Genomic DNA, 22,732 nt, shown 5'->3' with positions numbered 1-22,732 from the left:
GTGACGCCGTGTGCAGGGTCCCTGTCCCCGGGGCAACGAGGGGACACCTGGAGGGGACAGGCAGGCGGTCGGGGCACGTGGTGGCACTTGGGGACCAGGGCACAGGGAGGGTGACAGTTGTCTCAGCCACCTGTGGAGGATGATGTCACCTGCCGTGTGCCTCGCCATGCAAATGTCACAGCCCAACCGCAGCGGGGACCTGGGCCGTGACATCCCTGTAGAGTGGGGGACTCTAAATGTCACCCTGGTGGCCCAGGAATCCACTGGGAGAGGGCAGGTTTCCCAAGGGATGTGGAAGGCAAGAGCCCCACAGGCCGCTGGAGGACCTGTGGCCCTGGCAGGAGGTGATGAGACACAGGGACAGCTGCCACCACCCGCCAGGAGACAGTGGGGACACCAGGACAGCTGCCATCAGCCACGGTGCTGCAGTTTCCTCTCGAGCAGCTGACAAAGCCCCAGTGCTGGGGACAGGGGGGGACACAGGAGGACCCAGCCCTGGCCTTATTCCCTCCACTTCCCTCACAGACAAGCGGGCAGAGCTCACACTCATGGATTTTAGTTGGTTTTCCTTTTTTTTTTTTTTTTTTTTAATTCCAAAAATCGACCCCAAGAAACAAAATATTTCCCGTGGGAGGCTGGGGTTTTCCCTCCCTCCACAACAGCTTGCCCAGTCTGGTGCTAATATGGTATAAGCAAAGAGTTTCTCTAAAAATCCAGCATAGGAGAAGGCTCAGGAAGCAAAAAAACCCCAAAATACAAAAAAAACCAAAAAAACAAAAAAACCCAAAAAAAAAAAAAAAAAAAACACAAACCCAAAAAAACCCCAAAAACACAAGAAAAACCACCACAAAAAAAACCCAAAACAAAACAATAAAACCCAAACCAAACAAAAAAAAAAAAAAAGGAAAAATAAAGAAAAGCAAACCCACTTGCCAATTAGGTGCCCTCCCTCTGCCCCAGCCAAGAACCCCCAAACCCAGCTGAGAGAGTGCAAGACTTGGTATGTTTTTACCCTTAATGCTTACATTTAATTTTAAAGCACAAACATCAGAGATGGACTCTAAATCGCCAACAAAAAAATAGATATTTACAATATTTCTCCGGGGAAGGGAGGGAAGGAGGAAGGGAGGGAAGGGGGATTGAAACAAAACAAAACCACAACCAAACCCTTAAACAAGTGACTTTGCTTGCAGGAGTTGTCTTTAGGGAGCAGGCTGGGTTGGTTTTAAATCACTAAGTGATTTTTATTATATATAATTCTCTTTTTTTCTTCCTCGTGGATTTGCACCACGCTGGGGTGGTGAGGAGGGTCGCACGCTGGAGTCTCTGCGGCTGGAGGGGGGGGACACGGCGGGAAGGGGGTGCTATCCTCGCGGAGGAGGGAGCACCTGGCCCCTCTCAACCCCAGCTCTGGAAAATTTCTTTCGCGTTGCAAAACTCAAAAGGAATCCAAAGGAAAAAGAAAAGCTTTAATTCTTCCGACGTCTTTCCCGGGAGCCACCGCCGAGAGAGGCCGAAGGCTCCTCCTCTCGCCTGGGGGGGGGTTTCCTGCTCCGAGCCCTCCGGCTCCGCTTCGGCCGCACTGCCCCTTGTCACAGGCACTGCGGGATTGTCCCCTGGTGTCCCCCTGCAGGGGGCAGTCCCCGCGGGCGCCTCTCCTCCTTTATTGCTTCTGAAGCAGCAGGGGGGGTGCGGGCTGCCCCCGGGGACCCCTGCGGGGCTGGGGACCGGTGGTGGCACGGAGGGGACACCCCGGATTGTGCTATCGGTACGCTGCCAGGGAGAGAGCAGGGTGCTGACACCGGGGGGACAGAGAGGGGGAGCGTCCAGGCACAGGCAGGACAGGGAGGGAAATAAAATAGTGACCCAGAAAAAGAAGATTCCAAACTTTTTTCCTTTCTTTTTTTTTTTCTTATCTTTTTTTTTTGTTGTTTTGTTTTTTTGTCTTTTTTTTGTTGTTTTTTCTTAAAGTGCAAAAAGCTCTCTGCTGCCCTAGAGAGAGGTTCTTTGGACCAACCATTCATTGCAAAGGAAAATCGGCAGCGAAAAGGGGGTGGGGGGAAGGAGAGGACGATGCCAGTTCGGTCCCAGGCCGCGGAGCAGCCCTCGCCCCTCCGGCCCCAGAGTGCTTCGTGGTGCCGGGCACTGGGGAGGAAGAGGAGGCAGCTCCTGTCCCCGCCCCGTGCTCACTCACCCCTGGCTGATGCTTCCCGAGTCCTCCCTGAGCTCTGGTGTACCTGTAAGTTCTCCCCTGCTCCATCCCCTCGGACAGACGAGTTATCCCCCAGCCCCTGCTCCTGGGACACCCCGGCCACGGGGCTCCTGCCCTGGGTGCCCAAAGAACCACCCGGATGTGTGGGAGGAGGAGGGGCATGGACAGCAGTCCCTGCAGCCAGACGAGGGGAAGGGAAAGGGGGGAGAGCGCAGGGAAGCGCCGAGCTGGTGGCGGCACAGAGGGGGACGGGGTGTTCTGGCTCTGCTCCTGCTTCCTCGGAGAGACCTCGACCCTCAAGCTTTGTGCTACCAGGGAAGTGACAAGTGTTTCAAGGCAAGGAGACGACGGGGAGGAGGGGAAAAGCTGGGGGGAGAGGGTGCCCCATTTCTCTGCACAGAGGCCTCTGCCTCCGGAGCGGCCAGCCTCCAGGCCGAGGCTCCCTGCCATGTGCCCGTTCCTCCTCTGGTACTGGCCAGCCTGGCGGGACATCTTCCTCGGCAGAAGTCCCGGGGAAGGAGGAGGAGGAAGGACAGCGGAGCGAGGCCAGCGAGGGCCCTGCCTGCCGAGTCAGGTGGGAGGCAGCGGCAGGACACGCAGGGCAAGGGTGAGAGGTGGAGGAGCGTCTCTCCAAGAGGGGCGGGATGGGCTCTTTTCCTTCTCCTCAGTCTGCCCCGGGGAGGGTCTCTAGCTGATTTTTTGGATCAGCTTCTCATCGGACAGGCAGTAGAGGCTGTTGATGGACAGGTCCGAGATGAAGTGCTCACAGGCTTTGCGGGTGATCTGTTTGCAGCCCCGCAGGTCGATGAGGGTGACGTTGGAGATGCGGCGCAGGTACAGCAAGGCCTGGTCCGTCAGCTTATTGCAGCCTGCGGGCAGAGCACAGGGAGCGTGAGGGGGACACCTCCAGCAGCCAGCACCGGGAGGAGGAATGGGAAATCCAGGAGGCACCTGGAGCAGGGCACGCACCTGCCATGTTGAGCTCGGTGAGGGAGTTGCGTGTGGAGGAGCCCACGGCGGTGAGGAGGTTGACCGACTGGTCCGTGAGGTGGTTGCAGTGGCTGAGGTCGAGACGGGAGAGCAGGGGCATATGGCGGATGATCAGGCGCAGCGTGGCGTCCGTGATGTCCAGCCCGGCGAGCCGGAAGTCGATCATGTTGCGGAGTTTGCTGCGATTGTCCTGACCTGCACAGGCAGAGGGAGAACCAGAGTGGATAGACTGCCCTGGGGACCTTGCCTTGTCCAGCCCAGGCAGCCCCAGGGTGGCAGCAGCTTACTGGGTTTGTCTGTTGGAGGCGTAAGTAAGTCCCGGATCTGAGGGTCCTTGATTCCTACTGCCCACCGAAGATCGAGGGTCCTGAGAAGGGGGCAGCTAGAGGTACTGAGGGCACAGACCGCAGACCAGGAGCAGCCTGCTAGGATGAGGTCTTTCAGGCCTGGCAGAAGGGAGGCAGGTAACAAGTTAGACGAGTTTGGTCGGCTCCCAGGCATCCCAGATCTCCACCATCTTTTTCCATGCACATGAGGATGCAGGTCCCCTCCCTGCCTGGGGTGGGACACTTGCTGGGTGATGGGACCCAGGCACCCAGGAGTTCCCCGGCTTGTGGGGTGTCTCTCCCCATGACCCAGCCCTCAGGAAGCCTTGGAAGAGGCTGGTGGCAGAGGAAGGGACCCCTCTCCACCCCACACTCACCTGGCAGCCTGTTGACGAGCCATGTAAGCTGTTTTTTTGAGATATTGGTCCAGCTGAGGTCAAGGCTGACCGGCTGCCTTTTGATGATGCCACTCAGCGCCTGCGGGGTGATGGACTTGCACCTGCTCAAGTCTATCTTTGTCCACAATCTCTTGTCACAGCACCTGGGGACAAGGACAAAGCTGAAAGTTGAGTCCCAAGAGTACCATGGGATAAGAGACAGCCAGCAGGTTGCCTGGCTTCCGAAAGGAGCCCAGCCATGGCGTGGCCCCAGCCACAGAACAAGGTTGTTCCTCCTGGTTTCCATAGGTTTCCCCCAAACATGGGAGGCTGCTGAAGGTGTCACAGGCCATCCTGCGCAGCCCCAGCAGGGTTTTGCTGCCACAAAATAAAACTCCCAAGTTGCAGCTGCAGGCTTGCTTGCCCTACTCTGGGTGTTTCTCGTGATCTTAAGGATCCTTACTCCCAGCAGGCAAAGCACTGTGTGTCCCACCCCACAGCCCCAGCAGAGCTCGCTCCTTCGCCAGGAGCAAACTCATCCTCTCCCATGGGAGTTTGTGGAGAGCCAGGACCCCATGGCAGCTTAGCTGAGTCCCTGAAGGTGCAGGCGAGGGGACACTCCTCCACCACACCACTGCCACCAGCTGCTGATCAAAGCAGTCAATCCCTGCTGCTCGGCTGTTAGAAACCTCCCAGTTTCCATTCCCGTCTGTTCCCAAGCCCTCCATGCACAGCTGTCCCGGTGCCAGCATTGTCTTCGGGCCTGCTGTCCCCCGAGGCGTTTCCAGCCAGCAAAGCCATCCCGCCTCAGCCTGCCTTCCCTGCCTGCTGGGAGGCGAGGCAGCAAGGGAGGCTGGAAAGGGCAAGCACCATCAGCGTGACAGGCAAGGGAAGGGCACTGGCACCTCACAAGGACATAGGAGGGGCCAGGAAGAAAGCAGAAGGGAACAACAGAGATGGGAACACACATGTCAGAGGCAGCAGGGCTACAATGACACTGCCTGGTTCTGGGAAGAGATGGGAAGGCACTGAGGCGACATCCTTCCCCTCACTCTCTCTGGGTGTCCGCCACAGATGTACCCCCAGCCCCCGGACAAGTCCCCACACTCACCACTTGTACCAGGTCTTGCACACCCGCATGCACTCGCAGAGCTCCCTGCGGGTGAGGTAGCGGAACACGGACATCCAGACCTCGCGCTGAACGCAGCTCTCCTCGCCCTCCTGCGCCCGGCCCCCGCGCCCGTTCAGCCGGGCTGCCCCCCCCTCCTCCGCGTTCTCATCCTCCTCCTCCTCTTCCTCCTCCTCTTCCTCGGCGGCCGCCTCCTCGTCGCCCCCGCTCCGCAGGGGTATCCTGGCAGGCGCGTGGCGCACGACCACGCGCGGCGAGTGCTGCAGGTTGGCCGAGGAGGCCGTGATGGCTTGGAGCTTGGGGACAATCGAAGTGCCGTGGACATCTTTGGTGGGGCGCTGGAGCGTCACGGTGAGATAGGAGCCGTGCAGCTTGGCCTTCTCCACCTCTGACAGCTCCTTCTTGCCGCTGGGGTTGTTCTCCTTCTCCCGCACCATGGTTCTCTCCGTGGCCTGGAGCCGCAGCAGCTGCCGGCGCTTGAAGCGCTCGTCCCGGCTGGCGCTGTGGTGGTCGCTGGGCCCAGCCCCCGGGGACGAGCGTGTCACCACGCCGCGGGGGGACGCGGGGTCGTGGATCAGCTGCAGCATCGGGGTGGGCGAATTGGGTGGGGGGGTCAGGGGCTCCTCGCAGCTCCGCAGGGGCCGCAGCACCTTGGCTTGCGCCGTGTCGTCATCGCTCTCCTCCACCTTCCGCTTCTGCAGGGAATGGGGGTGGGCTGGTTAGCGGGAATGAGGCCTGGGGAGAGCTTTTCCCTTCACTTCCTCCCCAGGGAAACACCAGGATCTGCACCAGCAGTGCCCAGTGAAATCATTGAATGGTTTGGGTTAGATAGGGACACCTTCCACTAAGATCAGGTTGCTCCAAGCCCAATCCAACCTGGCCTTGAACACTTCCAGGGATGGGGCATCCACAGCTTTTTTGTTCAATCTCTGCCAGGGTCTCACCACCCTCACAGTAAGTAACTTCTTCCTCACAGCTCATCTAAGTACCACGAGGACTAAAGTCCACCCACACCAGCAACAAGCATTTTCCTAACCCCTTCTCAAAAGGGACATCCTTTGAGGTTGGGGGTGGCTTCCACTCTGTGCCTAACAGTCCAGTGTCTCTTACAGTGGAATATCTCAGGATCGCATTGCAGCAGGATGTGCCCAAGCCCTCAAGTGCTGCACCCTCATGATTCTCATTCTCACTGATCACTGCCCCCCAGCCCACTCTGGTTAAATACATCCCTGGCAGAATGCAGTGGGAGGGATGGAGGACACAGATCCTTGCCTTGCTCCTTACCTGGCCCTTCTCTGTGTCATCACCTTGGTAGCACTTGGGGCACTCCCAGCAGTTGGGGAGCTCATCATTGAGCAGCCCTTCCCCATCCATCTACAACAAGAGGAGGGGGTCAGCAGCAGCCCAGCCCCACAGCAGAGCCCCCCTTTGCCCAGCACGTGCCCTGTTCACCTGCAGACAGCCAGGGTGAACGATCTCATTGCAGATACAGCACTCCATAAGCTTCTTCTCAAAGTCCTGCGAGTCCTCGTTCTGATCCACCTCCCCGCAAAGTGCACATGTGACCGAGTGAGGCAACCTGGGCTACAAAGGAAAGCAGGGCTGACACCAGAGCATGGTGGGACAGCCTTCCTCCTTTCCTTCCCTACTACATGAACCATGGACTAGCAACCAGTTATCCCCGAGGAATCCAACTTGGACTCACCGCCAAGCACTGCCGGAGGACACAGGACTGCTTCATGCGTCCGGGCCCACCAAACTTCTTCATGTCCCTGCAGTAGTGGCACATGCCACACTCGCCCTGCATGCAGGCCTTGCATTTCCGGCACCGCACCCGCCTCCGCCGGGCGCCCGACACGATGGGAGACACCGTGGACCTGATGGGAGTCGGGCGCGGTGCTGGCTTCATGGTGTGCGGCTTGGTGATGGGGATGGTGGGCAGGCGCACCCGCAGCCGGGCCTGGAGCTTTAGCTGGCAACAGGGAGAGAGGGAATTGGGTAAGGAGAGGGAAGTGCTGCGTTCCGCTGGGATCTGGAAGGCTCTGCTCCCTGGATCCCTACGACTGCAGATAATGTGCTGGAGAGCAGCTCTGCGCCCTCAGCACTCCGCAGGCCAAGGTGCCTGGATCAGCGCTGACCTGCCACTTCTCCTGGAGCACACTCCCAAACTCCTCACACCACCCCACACCAAGAGCTCCCCTTCCTCTCACCCCCCGCTAGGGCTCAAATGGGTGTGGAAAGGGCTGCTGAATCCCAAAAGCATCCCACAGCATCCATGCTTTCCTACCAAGGCAAGGAATGACAAGGTCCACCCAGGCTGTCCCCTCTGTGTCACTCCACCAACTGCACAGCTCTGGTCACTCTTTCCAGAGCTTGAGGGACACTCGGACACACCCTCCTTGTTTACAGTGCAGGTAGGACAGCACAGCTCTCCAGCTGTCACCCTGCATCCCATCAGCCCTCACTGGAAATCTGCTGGCTGCAGCATCCTTCTGAGACTGGCTGTGCTGGGTTGTGCACCACAGCTGATGGCTTGGGGAAGGGCAGGCTCCCAAGGATGGGGCTGGGGATATGCCAAGCCTCTGAGTGCTGTAACCCAAAGCATGCACACATCTCCAGGTCACTTCTCCCAGAAAAGCTGCCCAAGATGCTTGTGCTGCACAAGGATCACTCTGGATCTCCTGGGCAGGGCAGGCAAGCAGAGAGAGGCACCTCCAAAGGGCAATCTGAGAGGCTCATTTGTCTCCAGACTCCCTAACGGGGTGTTACCCACCCTTCCCAGTGTGATGGGGTCCTGCTCTTCCCATAGCCTGCCTGTGAGCCCATCTCCTGGCAGGAAGGAAGAAGTGACCTCTGGGAGCCATCCTGGCAGGCCACAGGAAGGCAGACTGCAGAGGGAAGTCCGCCTGCTCTGTGCCTCCATCTGTCCAGCGAGCTCAGCCTGGGCCGCAGCCCAGCTGTGGGCCCTGGACTATGAGCACCGCTGGACAGGGAAAGGCAGGGAAGCATGGAAAGCTCCCATTGCTGAAGAGCTGGCTGCTATCCACAGGGAGAGACTCCTGAGAGAGAGCTGACTTGCTTGGCATTGTAAGACCCAATCCAACAACATGGACAGGGACACAAGGGACACGTTCCCCTCACAGTGAAGGGCTGGACTGCTCTTGACCATCAACCCCACACCTACCACAGTGAGGCCTTCCCTGATACACAACATTCCTCAGGCCATCCAGGGTTCTCCCTGTCAATCCAGAGAGCTCCTAGGAGAGCAGGATCACCCCTTCCTCCCACAACAAGGCTCCCTGTTCACCAAGCACAAGCAAAGGGGGGAGAACATGGAGCAGTCAAGGCTGATCTGGTTATCACCCATCAGCTGAGCTGGGATAACTGGCATGGTGGGAGATCTCTGGACTTGGCCGCAGTGCCGTGGAGGTGGCTGCACCCACATCCCACTTTGGCACTGCTCCCAAGGCGGGTATGGAAGCGGTGCCACCACACCCCAGGCCTGGCAAATGACTCAACACGTGACACCCATCTGGGTCCCCTCCTTGCAGTTCCTACCTTATCTCTCTTGGGCCACTGGACGATGGGGACGCCTGTAAGTGCCAGTTTGGGGTCGCTGTTTGCGTATTCTTCCAACAGCAGCTAATGGAGAGAGGTGGGGGGGGAACACAGCAGAGAGACAAAAAGCACAGGTGTGAGCAGAGGGAAACACGGCTCCCACCAGGGAGGCAGGCTCTGACCAGATGCCAAGGCCAGCATGCTTCAAAGGCGGCTGGGAAGGAGCCCTCCTCTCCCCACGCCCGCCAGCAACCATCCCTCCTCCCCACATGAGACAGACAAGCTCTGTCGAGTCGATCTGCACCAGTGCTTTCATCAACTGCATTTCAGCCCCGAGGCCCCACACTGGGCGGTGGTAGAACTGGAGAGCGCCAAGATTCGGCAGTGTGGGGGGATTTTGGGGGGACAATTCATCAGCATTACCCCCCAGCTGCTCCCCAGACACAGGGCAGCCTGGAGGGTGCAGCAGCAGCAGCAGGATGTGATGCCCCAGCACCCCCTCCGTGGCCTGGCACAAGCCGCCAATAGCTGAGAGCTGCTCCCCCGCACTGCCTTGGGGTTTGGCTTTGACTTGGAGGGAAAGATCCCCGGGCAAGGACTGGACTGGCACGCTGCCCTCCGGCACAACAGCCCCACGCTCCCGGTGCATGGGGCTCCCGCGCTCAGCCCGGTCCTTTCAGCACCCTCCAGCACAGCCCCCTCCCCACATCCACTCCCCACCGAATTTGTCGGTTGCAAAGGTACTTTATTTACTTGACGTTGCCATGGTTACGCAGGCAGGAGCCTCCTGCCGGTATCCTGGCGGGCGGTGCTTCCCGCTGCCAGGCAGGGCCAGGGCAGGGGGTGCCTGGCGTGCCCCCCGCCCGGTTTTCCGGGTGTCTGGGGAGGCAGGAAGCCGCAGTCTCCCCTGGGCTCCCCGGCAGCGCAGCGTGCCGCCTTCAGACCTTCCGCCTCCCCACGAGAACACGCCGAGGGAAAAGGTCAGGGCTCGGAGCTCCCACACGGACATCGTGGGACCGCAGCGTCCGCCTGCCCGTGGCACCGGGGTCGGGGCAGGGGTGGGGGCGGCTCAGGCACGCTCCCCGCCAGGGAGCTGAGGGACTGCGGGGACTTCTCCGTCCTGCGGCTGCATCTGGCTCAGAGCCGGGGTGGGCGACAGGCCGCTGGTCCCCCGTGCCCCGTGGCGCTGTGGCCGGCGGGACGCGGCAAAGGGGACCCTGCGCACACGCGGCCGGAGCGCCTCGGCAGCGGTGCCGGCGGGAGCGCCCCGGGAACGGGAGAGGTGAGCCCAAGCACCGGCCAGGGACCCCTCCGGGGAAGCAGGAGTCCCCCCGCGGTCCCCTCCCACCCTGTCCGGGACCGGAGCGTCCCCGCGTCCCCTCCCCGCGCCACGAGCATTGCCAGCTGCCTGACCTTGCGCCTCTGGAGCTGCCGAGACTCTGGGGTGAAGTTTGCCGAGCCCTCTTTGTTTCGGTGCCCGCACTGTGAGGGCTGGGGCCCCCTCCCCTCTCCCCGGACACCTCCGGGGGCTGGCTCAGACCCCGGCCAGACCCCCGGTGTTCGGGGACATGGCTGGGGAGCAGCTGCGCCCCCCGCCCCGAGCGCCCCCGGCTCCTCCCCGCCCCCAGCAGCCGCACTGGCGGCCGCGTGCTCCTCCCGAGCCCTTGGGCAGCGGCGGCGGCAGCTTCCTGAGCCGGAGACAATGCTGCTGCGTCACCCACATGCGGTTCCCAGCAATGCTTTGCAACGGGAAGATGGCAGAAGAGAAAAAGGGAGCGAGGAAGCGGAGGGCAGAGCCGCGCTGCTGCAGCGCCGGGAGGGGCCGGGACGGCGGGGATTGGCGCAGGGTCCGGGCGGCGCTGCCCACCGGTCGCCCCGGGATCCCTCCCTCCCGCCGCCGCCGCAATCTGAGAGGCCGGGGCCGGGCTCCCCGGGGCCGGGCAGAGCGTGGCCGAGAGCCCTTACCCCGGGTCCCGCTCAGGCCCAGCCTCCCCAGCCCCTTTCTTTTGTCTGCTCCGAGGCGGGTTTGGGATCTGGGAGACCCCGCTGGAGCGAGCGGGGCTTTGGAATGCAGGCAAGGGTCATCCCCCTTGCAGCTCCCCCTAGGGTGTGCACCCCCACACTCCCGACCTGGAGGGACAAACATCCCGCCAGCCAAGTTTGGGAGCAGCCGCATTCCCAAAGGCACCGGGGACCAAACCGCTAGAGGGGGACAGATCCATTCCGGGCGATCAAGGTGTCCCCAAGCAGTCCCAGTCCCCCCGAGACGCCCCCCAGATACACATCGCAATTAAAATGGAGGAAACTCCTGAAATAAAGCCAAACAGCACAGGGGAGCAGCGGCTGCTCCCACTTCTGATGCATCCAAAGCATCTGCAGGCAACTCCAGCTTTGTGTTCCCAGGAAGCCAGTCAGTCACATGCTGACCTGGCTCCAGGACGGTCACCAACTGTGCAACCAGTGACACCCTCCGGCCCCTGGCATGGGCTCTCTCCGACCCACAGGCAGGAGCCAGGCAGGAGCGTGACCAGTGCTGCCATCCCACCATGGGAGACCTTCCTGGCACAGCTCACAGGCCACCCTGAACTTCCTCACCCATCCCTGAGGATACCATTCCCAGTCCTCACCAAATTCTCTCTCTGCCCATTGCCCAGTCAGGAGTGACCAATGCCACATGAGAACTTTTGAGATGAGGTCCTGGAGACAGGATCAGCACTTCAGGGAAAGGCTTATCTTGTTTCTACAATCCTTAGTGCTCCAGCAGCTCCATGCACAGCACAGATATAACCTGTTTATGCCAGGCCACAGACCTGCTGTCAGCTGCCTCATGACCATCCTCCTGTCAAAACTAGTCAAAACCACCACAGAGAGGTCAGAAATCATGGATGGAAGCAGTCAAAAGATAACAGGACCTCTCAGAAATTCCCTCTTTGTCAATGATCCTTCCAATGACCTCCATCACACTCAGAATTTTCAGACAATTTCTGCCACAGAGCTGAAAGCACAACCTTGTCACATCCAAAGTGTCACATCCCGCCAAGTGACGCTCCAGGCTGAACTCGTGACAGGATACATATTTCTCCACATGACCCAACACACAGACACCCTGAAATCCTGATCACCACACAAGAGGCTGTGGGAAAAGGCAGCATTTTCCTGCTCCTGGAGTGCCTGGGGACACTGGACAGCAGAGAGTGGCACTGGATGGGCTGATCAAGGCGGCACGCCTGGATGAGAAAACGCCACGTTCTGACTGTGGGCAGCACAGACCAAAGTGCAGCTTTCCAGCTTGGCCAGATCCCAGCTCCATCAATGACCTTACTTGGTGACACAAGGGCAAAAGTCCCTGCTGCAGATTGGTGGCCCAAGTTAGAAGTTTTAGCTAGAAATGTCTTAAGCCCTTCCCAGGTTTTACAAGCCAACTTCTACTGGCCACTTCCATCACCTCTGTGGAAAATGGGTTTTGAAAGTAGAGCTTTGCTGTGGTTGGACAAACTTGTTCCACATTCCCCAGCCACTGCAGTCTGTGACTAAGGACCTTGATGCCTTGAGGATGCCAATCCTGAGGGACGGAGTCCTGCAGCTTAGGATACTTCCAAACCTCCAAGGACAGCCAGCTTTAAGGAGCAAATCCTCAGGGAAGCTGTCTGGGACTACAAAGGCTGTCACCCGCAGCTCATCTGCGAGGTACAATTGCACACAGAGGCCTGGTCACACCAAAACCACAGGCACACCTTTACTACCTCCAAAACATGAACAGATTCTTTGATCAGGTCTCAAACCTCCAGCTGAACACCAACAACCTTTAAGGCTCTGCCTTCAAAACGCCCAACACCAGTCTCCTTTCATCAGCCCAAGGGTGAAACACAGAGTCCACAGCTCAGGTTCCTCCAGAGCACCATACAGGGCTCAGAAACACACGTCACATTCTCAAAGGTCACAGCGCACACAGGATGCCTGAAAAGCCACAGAAAACCAGAAATTCAGCCCCTAACAGCACCTAGACTCTTTCAGCCAAGACCCCAGAGACACATCCTCTGCTCCAAACACAGCAGAGCTCTGGATTTACCCAAACATCTCACAAAAAACGTCAGGAGACAGCACTTGGAAATAAAAACAATGGCAAAGACAAGGACACATGCATGGCTGTGTGTGGATGTCACCTTTGGTACAGGCAAGCAGCTGTACAGAACACCAACAGCATGGAGAGGAGCAGAAGGTAACTTTTTAGGGACTAGAATGGATTTCTGGGGATAGAGTGAAGCTGACATTCCCACTTCAGTGCTGAAACAGCTAGAACACCAAAGCTCAACAGGTGAAGGCAAATAAAATCCAAACAACCCTCACCAGCCCAAAATAACTGACTCTCATAACTCCAGGTCACACCCTGGGCAAACAACTCGAAGGAACAAAGCCAAATCCACCCGGGGCAAGGAAAAGGCTCCAACTGTCACAGAGTCCACAGCCAAAACTGGAAGTAAACTGCATCAGCCACGAGAACCCCTGCACTGACAGCCATAAGGGATCCAGCCAGGGCACAGCCACTCTCCTGCTTTCCCAACCCCATATCCCAGGGATGTCCCTCAGGTGTAACATCAGCCAAACACAGAGGAAGAGGAGGACACCAATCCTGCCCCAGGACAGGGGTAGGGTGAGGATGAAGCCCAGTTTCCTCGTGGGAAGTGCTTTGCACTTGGCTCAGGCCTACCTTGACGTCAGCGATGAGGGCATCCTCATCCTCGATGCCGGTGGGAACACACTTCTTGTGCAGAGGGAGCGACTCCAGCTTGTCCACAAGGCAGCGCAGCCCCTCCAGCTCAAACTGGGTCAGGTGCACCTTCCTGCTCTTGCGGGGGCTGCCCCCACTTGGGTCCCAGGCCTGGCCGTTTTGGGAGCCCCGGCTGGAGTCAGAAGAGTCTATGGATGGGGTCTTCTTGAGCCCCGGCAGGCTGCTCCGGCAGCTCTTGCCCAGTTCGTCATAGTCCATGTTGGCACCGTTGGCGATGGGGCTGGTGAGAATGGACCTCCTGGTCATGGGGCGCCGGGATTCCTTCCCTGCTGCATCCTCATCATCCTCCTCCTCCTCCTCCTCTTCCATGTTCACAGAGTCCGAGGAGCTCAGCTCCATATCTACCATGATGGAGAAACAGGGAGAGCAATCACAGGAAGTGTTCCGTGTTTAGTGGGATCCCCCCCAGTCATGAGGGATGCTGGAGCAACAGATTTGTATGAGGTGGAAGGAACAGAGAAACTGGAAAAGAACAGCTAAACACTTCCCATTCCTGGCTTGTCTGTGGGAATGTAGGGCACTAGATATGGAAAAGGCTCCCAGAGGAAGAAATAGCAAATGCCCTAGACTAAATTTCATGTCCTAGACTTAATTTCATGGAATTGGGTTGGAAGGGACCTGACTGTCATCTAGCCCAGCCCCGGTGCCATGGGCCTTGGACATCCTCCACTACAAAATGTTGCTCAAAGCCCTGTTCAACCTCATTTTGCTTTGGGGCTTGGGATCTTCAGCTGAGGGCTCAGGATCTTGATGCTGCCCTCATGATGTGATAAAGAGGATGTGGACTCACTCATGACCGTGAGGTCGCCAAGCCCTCCAAGTAACTGTGTCAGCCCCTCAAACCCTGTGTGCAGAAGGCCCTGGCCAGTCACAGAGAATTTCTGTCCACAGCACTGTGGTGATCATTACAACTTCTCCCCCATCTCTTCTGTGTAAGGCTCTGAACTGGTTGTGTGCTGGTTTCACAGCTGTGAGGAACCTGGGCTGCTGCAGGGCCATAGGAGGAAGCAGAAGTCTGGCTGGTTGTGACTTCATGCCCAAAAAAATCCCCACCCAGCCCTCCCCTGCTTGGCATGCTGCTGAGCCAGTGCCCCTGCAGGAGGGTGTAAGAAGCCAGTTGGATAGGGGTAAGGAAGGAATAAGGCTGGACTTACCCATGCTGAGGGATTCCTTCTGGAAGTCCTTGGTCAGGTGGGAGCGGCTGGTGATGCAGTACACATAACGCTCCAGCACGTACCAACACATCTCGTAATAGAAGGGATAACGAAATTTATTTGGGACCTGCAAAATAGGCAAGAAGATCTGTCAGGCCTCCTTCCCACTGCTGCTCTCAGATGACAGATGCCACACCAGGTGTGGCCCAGTGTCCAGCACAGGTCTCCCACAGGTCCTTACCCGTGTGCGGTCCTCGATGCTGTAGATCCGGAGCTGCATAGGGATGTTGAAGCTGTGTAAGAAGTTGCCGCCAAAAACCAGCGTGTCCATGGGAGTGTACACAGCATGGATCCAACCTTAGGGAGAAAGAGTTGGAAGAATTCTTCTGATCCATCTTGCGCAGCTTTTTGTCACCCTGTTGTCATCCTAGATTGTTTCCTAATTGCATTAGGACTAGCACCAAGGGAAACAGTCTTCTGAAGTCTGTTCCAACACTCTAAACACCTTCAAAATAACTCAAGTTCCACTCCTTATCTCCAAGGCTAAGCAATCCAGCCAAGTCCAACATCTGGGGAATTCCAGCATGGGTTTCCTTAAGGCAAAGCCACTCAGTTCAGAAGAAGTGTCAGTTGTGATAACAGGACTCAAATGAGTGAGTTGTGCAATCCCTGGTGTTTTCTGTTCCTGGTCCTGCTGTATGCCACAGCTCTGCAGTGGTAACACAGACACCTAGGAAGCTGAGGAGCTGCCCCTTGGGCCAGCCTCTCCTGAACTTACACTGTTGATGACAGAATCTGGGAAAGCCTCCTTTAATAATTAATCAAATGTGATTTGAGCCAGCCAGAGCTTTCCTAACACTTGGGCTGGATCCACAGTGCTATCACAGGCATGTTTTGGGAGGTGGCAAGCAAGAGGACAGAGCCACATCACATCTCCCTCTTCCAGTAACTCATGAGGGAGCTAAATCCTGCCAGTGTCCCAGGAGTTTCAGTGTTGCCACAACCCTGGCCAAGACCAGGATGCCCCTGCCCACCCTGACAGTACCTGAGGGGATGACAAATGTGTAGCCCTGCTTGAGCTCGATGCGCTGGCACTCTGACACTCTGTCCCCAAGGAAAATGTCTCCCTGCTTCCCTGAGAGAAGCCAGTTTTCATAGAGCTCCAGGTTCTGGGGTGTGGGAGGGATCAGCCAGAAGATCTGCAAATAAAGACAACACACTCATGTAAGTCATCGCATAATGAACAGCTATGGCTTCTTCCCAACATCTGAATCTCTTCCTTGCCTCTCCCCTGAGAACTTCCCAGCAAAATGACTGCAACAGCTGCCCCCCTCAAGAGGGCAAGCAAGGTCTTTCCCAGCCTGACACACTGAGTGCTACAAGCAGCCTGAGCTTGGGATGCTTTTTAAGTTATGATTTACATCAGCATCAAGAGATACAGAGCCCAGGAAAGCCACCAGAGTGACAAGGAGATTTACTAAGTTTGATTTACCACGTCAGAGCTACACCTGAACTAGGGATTGGCACCTGTCTGGCTCCATGCAATATAGGTAAGTTTAGGGTGGAAAGATTTCAATTTGCTGTCTGGGACCTGCATCCTCAAGGATTTACACAAAAGCAGACCAACAGCCACTTTCCTAAAGCACCTACAGCTGTCCCAATAAGCACTGTCCTACCTTTCCCCCTCGGTGGATGTGGTACCACACAGAAGTGCCACCAAAGTCCACGTGGAAATCTGTGTAGCAGCCCTTGACACTCATCAAACAGTATCTGGTGGAAAACAAGATGAGAAGGTGAAAATAAATGGTGATCCACACTTTGGAGCAGATATAACATTCCAAGGGAATGGGTCCCCCAAACCCAGGCCAATGGCTCAGAGCAGTGTCACAAGCCACCCAGCCCCTTTTCCACACAGCTAAAGGGGATTCAGTAAGTGACTGCAGTGGCCTTACAAGTGTCACCCACAAGAATAAGCTGGGAGACTGCCCCTCCCCCTTCCCCCTGGTACACACTGCTGATCCCTTGGGTAGTTTTCTTGCAAGAGATTGTTTGCTGCCTGCCACAGCTCAAGAATTCACTTACTTCTGCACCTTTGGATACTGCATCTCCAGGATGGCATTGGTAGACTCTGTCTGACTTTCCTTCAGGTGCCTGGGCCACATGTTATCAACCCAGTCAATCAAATCCACCTACAGCAGAGAGGTAGGAGACGTGAGCAGAGAAAAAAAGGGGCACAGCAAAACCTTTTGCTACCCCAGGCTGGCAAATCCCTTTTTGGTCCTTTTCCACACCCAGAAACTTTCCCAGTGCTACTGGGACAGTCCTACACATAAAGCACTTAGGATCAGGTATTCAGATGCCATCTCTGGACTTCCATAAAAAATATGCCAGACAGCATCTCCTACGGGTGACATTCAACTCCCTAAGCTTCAGGAGAGCCAGAGATGTCAAGGTTCCCTCTGCAGTTACAGAGAGAAGTAACTGGCCCCACACAGCTGCCACTTCCACCCTGCTGACTGCAGAGGTAGTTCGAAATGTTCATCCCATCCATGCCACCTCCCACAGCTCATCTTCCCAGCACAAAACAGCTTCCTGCCCCTCTTCCAGCATACCTCCAGTCTTAGCCTCCTCAGAGATTTCAGCATTTTGCATCAGGAATTCTCCCTGCCACACTGTGCAGAGTTCAGACTTCCATGTTTCTAACTGCTGACAGCCAATGAACAGGCTATCTCTCCACAGAGTGACATACCAAGGACTTGGCCATGGTCACCACAGCCTGACTAGGAGATCGGCTTCAGCAGCTTTCAGACTGGAAATTTTATGAGCCCATGTGTGTCCCAAGCAGCCCCTCTTTTACCACATCCCAACACCAGGCTGCACCTCACCTCCAGATTTCCACAGAAAGCAGATCCCTCCCCGAGGAAGAGTCCCCACTCACCGTAGCAGGTCTCTGCACCAGGTTCTCCAGCTTGGTGTGGCTGAACTCCAGGCTGATGACATTGTAGAGTTTCTCCCGCTCCTCCTCTGGCGTTTCGTAGTAGCGTGCCCACTGTGCCATGGACATCTCGATGTCCCGCTGCGTGTTCACATCCATCACATCCACTATCCGTCGGCTCCCTGCCACGACAGACACATCACTGAACTGTCCCTGTGCACCACGGACTCCAGGAGGCGAGATCCTCAAAGACCCCAACCACACAAGCGAGTGCAGGGTGGCTCTGTACACTTACCCACACACAGCCGCACATCGTTCACGCTGAAGTCCGGATCCGGCATCCTGTGGGACAAACATCTGGCTAAAAAGACCATCAAGTGCTTCTGGCTGCACATCCTGTGACCCAGGAATTGGCACCCTGAAGGTACATCTGTGCTGCTTTGGTGTTGGAGAAGGCCTAGGATCTCTGGGGGCACAGGACTGGGGTGAAACACTAGGACAAACTTCTGGCTCAGGAAGCAGGCTCGGGAATAGGATGTACCATCGCCAGAGCTGTTGTACAGTGACTTCTAGCAAAGGAGCCAAGAGGCCTTTAACTAAGCAATCCCAGTTCTCATTTTAAAGGCTGCTTGTGTGAGTTATCCCAGTCCAAAGGCACGGCCGGAGCAGGACACGCAGTATATTCCACTGACACAGCAGAACCACTCCAATGTTTGTACTGGCACCCTTCTCTGTACAAACACTGCTGTCACAGGCAGAGCAGGCTGGCAGCCATTTGAGCAGCTCTTGATCCAGAGAAATATCCAAAAGCTCAGGAGAAATACAGTTTCAGTCAAACTGTAATACCCAGTATTAAATCTCTACCCTCCCAAGTCACCCAGCAGTTAAACTGAGCCTGGCACAACTTCCTACCCAACTCACCCCAGCATAGAATGCCCTGCACTGGATGAGATGTCACCCATCTGTTCACAGCCATGGAACCTCAAGGCTGAGGGAATTTGGAGCAGTGCTGCTGGTACTAGCTCTGAAAATAAATGACCATTTATTCCTCTAATCAACCCCAAAAACATTGACCCAGTTTACACTTAAGAGATGCAAACCTCAATGGATGTACTGCAGCAAGAGAGGCAGACAGCAGCTTAGAAGTTCGGAAAATCAGGTTGTAATTCTGGAAAATGCCAGAAATACTACAAATTGTTTGACTCTCTGGCAATAGATGCCTATGTTACTAGGAAAGAAACCCAGCCAGATGTTGCATCAGAGCAGCAGTGGGACTTTCCAGACATTTGGTGGAATTCTGATCACCTACAGCCAATTCAGTCCTCTCATTTTCAGTCCAAACAGACTAGGAAGAACGGGATAACTGAGCTGGAAGATATTTCTCTCTGCCCACTGCACATAAAAAACAGCATGGACACAACAGTCAAACCAGCCTGGCAGAGCCAGGATCAGATCCCACGCAGTATGGAGAGATGAAGGAACTGGGCCAGAGTCACCCACCGTTCCGTGCTCCCAGCACTTACTTTATCCCCAGGCCGTCCGAGCTCCTGAAGATGAGCGGGTCCCTCAGGCCACCCCGCTGGATGTACTCAACTGTGAAGTCTGGTGTGGGGAGACAAGAAGAGGGAAGGTTTAGGAGAAACTTCTTCAGAGTATTATAGACATGCTCAGGTTGAAAAGGATCTCTGGAGATCCCTAGTCCAACCCTGCTCCTCACTTTTCTACACTCCTTCAGAAATCCTGGAACTCCTTTGCAGCAGTTCTGAGACGCAGCAGGGTGTGTGCTGCTGACAAGCCTCAGACAGGGCCCCTAAGGAGGGTTTGCTCCAACAGGCTGCTCCTGACAGGTGAACAGCCTGGATTTTGGTGCTCGCTTCCCTAGGAAGCTCAGAGCCAAGCAAGAGATGCCTTGCAGAAGTGCTCTTCCCTCCCAGTAAATCCTCATGAGGGGCTGTGTGATGAAAAGCCATCCCACGGAGCCGTGTGCATGCTGAAAGGAAGGGGAGACATCCCACACGGTCCTTGAATTAAGGATCTGGTAGACATGTGGCTGCAATTACAGGTGCTGACCCAGGCAAACCCTCCCATTCCTGGCTGCCACATGTCCCAGCAAGCTGCAGACTGGCTCTGTGCTCTCTGAAACGAGCAGCTTCCATGCCATTCCCCATACACACTCGCTGGGACCAGCAGCCCCCAGACAAACCTTTGCCTTCCATGAAGACCACGAAAGTGGAGTTGAACTTGTTGGTGGACAGCTTTTCCTCGAGGTCAAATGTCCTCTTCCCTTCAATCTCATCATCGGAGATGCCGTCGTCCTCGTAACGCCGCCTCATTGTGCCACGCTGAGGGGGGAACACCGGGAAGGGAGAAGTTATGGACCAGGAAGGGAAGCCATGGAGTAGGAGGAACAACCAGAGCCTCATCCCAACCTAACACAGCTCAGCCACGGCCTCTATGGGAGCCCAGGTCTGTCCTGAACCCAAAACATACCACTGAAACATCAGCTTTGCCCCTCCTCCATCCAGATTTGTCCTAATTGGGCTATATGAGAGACAGATAATCACTCCTAATGAATTCTAACACAGAAATATGGGAGGAGGGGAGAGAGTTTAGAGTAACAGAGGCAAAGAACAAAGAATCAGTTCCCCAGTTTTACAGGTGCAGCAGTATTTTGCTGCACTGGAGGTAAAGGCACTTGTGAGTTTAAATCTCTACCAGAACACCAATGATAAAAAAAAAATAGATTCTCAAGTTTTCATCTTTGGCTGTGCCTGCACACAAAAGCTGATTTATTCCCTTGTTTGTGTGGGGAAGAATAGCAGAGTGGAAGGAACACTTTTCTTAGAGGGTCTTGTAAGCACATCTGTACAGGGATTCCTGACAGACATCCTCTTCTGGCATTGCTGGATCTGGAAGAAATTACTGTCCCCAGCTGCTGGCCACCTGGCCAGAGAGCAGAGCCCTGCGTGGGAATGCTCCCTAAATCCCCTCAGATAAAAGGCAAACCTGCTCTGAATTAGCCAAGCTGCCTTCCCCTAATTAGGGATGTTCCCATTATCAAGCACACCAACTGCTGGGCCAGCAGACAGCCAGGGACAGGAGGTGACACAGCTGCTGGCACCTGCCTGCAGTAAGGAGGGGCAGTGTCACATCCCCAGCAACACCACCAGAAGCAGCCTTCGATAACCTCACTGGAGAAAGAGGAATGACTCCCTCATACAGAAGTACTGCTTTAAATATTTTTTTTTTTTTTAGATTAATGAGATGAGCCAGTGCAGGAGCATGTAGGGACACACACACAAAAAAAGGCTTTTCCCCCACTCCCTCCAACATTTAATTTTAACTCACAGTTTCAAGCAGGCTGATGGATGCACAAGGAGTTCCCCTGCCATGAAGACAGAGTCACTCACCCATTGTTAACAGCCCATTGACGGTGCTCAGCTTTCCAACCCCCTTCCCAAAAACCTGAGTGACAGGGACACAAACACCTGATCAGCCAGGCACGAACAACTGGCTGCTCCTGAATGGGGCACTTCAGGCAGAGTCTTCAGGATCGTGCAACCAGGGTCTGTCCAATGGCCCCAAGGATTAAACAATCTGGAAGAGGCTGCTGTCCTTTGTCTTAAGCCATCCACTAAAGATGAGCGGGATCTCCCCGTTTTTAACAACACAGAAACTCACTTTACTTATGGGTTTTTACAGAGACACTTGTATAAAGGCGGGAAAATGCATTTTAAAAGCATAGACATGGGAATGGCACCAGCAGAAGGGACCTATTCCTTGGGAACACTTGGAATTTCCCACTGCTAAAGCTGGGCTGCACTCACCAAAAACTGGAACTCCCAAATGTTCAGTGTGCCTTTAAACTGAGACTGGTCCTTCCAAGGGGATGCATCAGAACTTGGAGTTAGAGATATAGAGGTGCGTTATAATGGATGATTAGCCCACCTCATAAAGCACTTATCCTTAAAAATCCTGGAATCCATGAAGCCTGCGTGGTACTCAGCTTTAAAATGAGGGCACAGAGCAGAGAGGGGTCTGCCCTGTGCAGGATTTAGGGACAATGAGCAAACCTCAAACTCAGCTTTTCCTGAAGAACCCAGCACTTTGGGGAAAGGCCCACTTCATCCTATCTTACTAAATCACACCAGGGAAGTTCAAGACACACCTGTGCCAGGCAAGGATGTGAATCACCTTCCAGCATGACCAACATTTCACTCTTCCCAATCCGAGGCAAGTCTAGGACTACAGATCCCAGCACGCAGCTCTCTGTCAGAGACAGGATGTGCACAATGAAGAGGCAGATTCTGCAGTCCCTGATCTCACCTGCTTTGGGATCAAGTAGGTCCTGCTCACTGCCAGACCAGGCTGCTTTTTGACCTGCTCCCTTACTCCAGACACCCACTTTTAGGGGGAAAAGCAACTCCTTTGCCTTTGCTGGATTCAAAACCTCACCTTTTGGGAGGAAAAGGTTTGGCATGGAAAATCTAGCAAGAAGAGGCTATGTCCAAACCAGTCCCTTAATAGATTATATTGGACTCCCTTGGCTACACTTAACCAGGAGCAGGGTTACTGCACTGGGCTGGAACTCAGGTGAGTCCCATTTGAGGATGAACCTCAGGATATCCAGGCTGGAATGCAGCTCCAGCCACAGACACGATGACCAGGCATGGTCTGTCCTTCTGGAAGTGGCACCAAGCCAGGCTCTGGATTGTATAGAGCAGCTCATTCAACAGAAATGCGACCACGTGGCTGGGCCTGATTCGGATCCTCTTGGTGCCATGGGTGGATGCTGGAGATGCACTGTGGGATCAGGGCCCTGTTCAGACTTTTTTCACAGATCTCCTTCACAGTACAGCCTCCAAAGCAAACAGGTTGGAACCTTCAACCCAAACCACTCCATGATAAGGCAACCACACCACAGAAGTGCAAACACCAGGATACAGGCAGGAACACCTTAAACTTGAATCCCTTTGCAATGAGGAAACAGGGATGCAAAACACAGAAGGAAGGGGATTGTGTCCTCCAGCGGAGCAAATTCCAAAGTCTATTGCTCCTGTCATCAGCAAAGCATCAGCCACAAACCCCCTCCAGCTCCCAGGCAGATCAGCTTCGCCTGTTCCTGTGGGCAGGGAAGAGTCTGGCCTCCTAATTGGCCCAGCATGAGGAGAGCAGGATCCCAGCCGTGGCTGAGGACCCAAAAGCACAATGCAAACAGCTCCCATCCCATCGCAGGCGGCCGGGGCCACACTGCTTTCAAGT

The 22,732-nt window shown here is 55.6% G+C and overlaps 1 protein-coding gene across 1 annotated transcript in view; it reads right to left on the bottom strand.

Moving 5' to 3' along the window:
• Window positions 1-1,003: 1,003 nt before the first annotated feature.
• The window catches only part of KDM2A (lysine demethylase 2A), a 33,671-nt gene continuing 11,942 nt past the window's right edge, over window positions 1,004-22,732 (bottom strand). The window contains exons 4-22 of the mRNA XM_053945348.1: window positions 19,674-19,812; window positions 18,994-19,072; window positions 17,766-17,812; window positions 17,474-17,652; window positions 16,618-16,724; window positions 16,212-16,305; window positions 15,581-15,734; window positions 14,777-14,892; window positions 14,536-14,662; window positions 13,301-13,722; window positions 8,593-8,676; window positions 6,740-7,006; window positions 6,487-6,618; window positions 6,319-6,408; window positions 5,017-5,729; window positions 3,906-4,069; window positions 3,490-3,648; window positions 3,182-3,397; window positions 1,004-3,081 (exon numbers count right to left, since the gene is read on the bottom strand). Coding sequence (XP_053801323.1) covers window positions 2,900-3,081; window positions 3,182-3,397; window positions 3,490-3,648; window positions 3,906-4,069; window positions 5,017-5,729; window positions 6,319-6,408; window positions 6,487-6,618; window positions 6,740-7,006; window positions 8,593-8,676; window positions 13,301-13,722; window positions 14,536-14,662; window positions 14,777-14,892; window positions 15,581-15,734; window positions 16,212-16,305; window positions 16,618-16,724; window positions 17,474-17,652; window positions 17,766-17,812; window positions 18,994-19,072; window positions 19,674-19,812 — 3,471 coding nt within the window. The 3' untranslated portion in view covers window positions 1,004-2,899. The remainder of the gene's footprint in view (window positions 3,082-3,181; window positions 3,398-3,489; window positions 3,649-3,905; window positions 4,070-5,016; window positions 5,730-6,318; window positions 6,409-6,486; window positions 6,619-6,739; window positions 7,007-8,592; window positions 8,677-13,300; window positions 13,723-14,535; window positions 14,663-14,776; window positions 14,893-15,580; window positions 15,735-16,211; window positions 16,306-16,617; window positions 16,725-17,473; window positions 17,653-17,765; window positions 17,813-18,993; window positions 19,073-19,673; window positions 19,813-22,732) is intronic.

The sequence above is a fragment of the Vidua chalybeata genome, chromosome 6, assembly GCF_026979565.1.
Source record: "Vidua chalybeata isolate OUT-0048 chromosome 6, bVidCha1 merged haplotype, whole genome shotgun sequence".
Lineage (NCBI taxonomy): Eukaryota > Metazoa > Chordata > Aves > Passeriformes > Viduidae > Vidua > Vidua chalybeata.
This window is presented reverse-complemented; position numbering and strand designations above follow the sequence as displayed.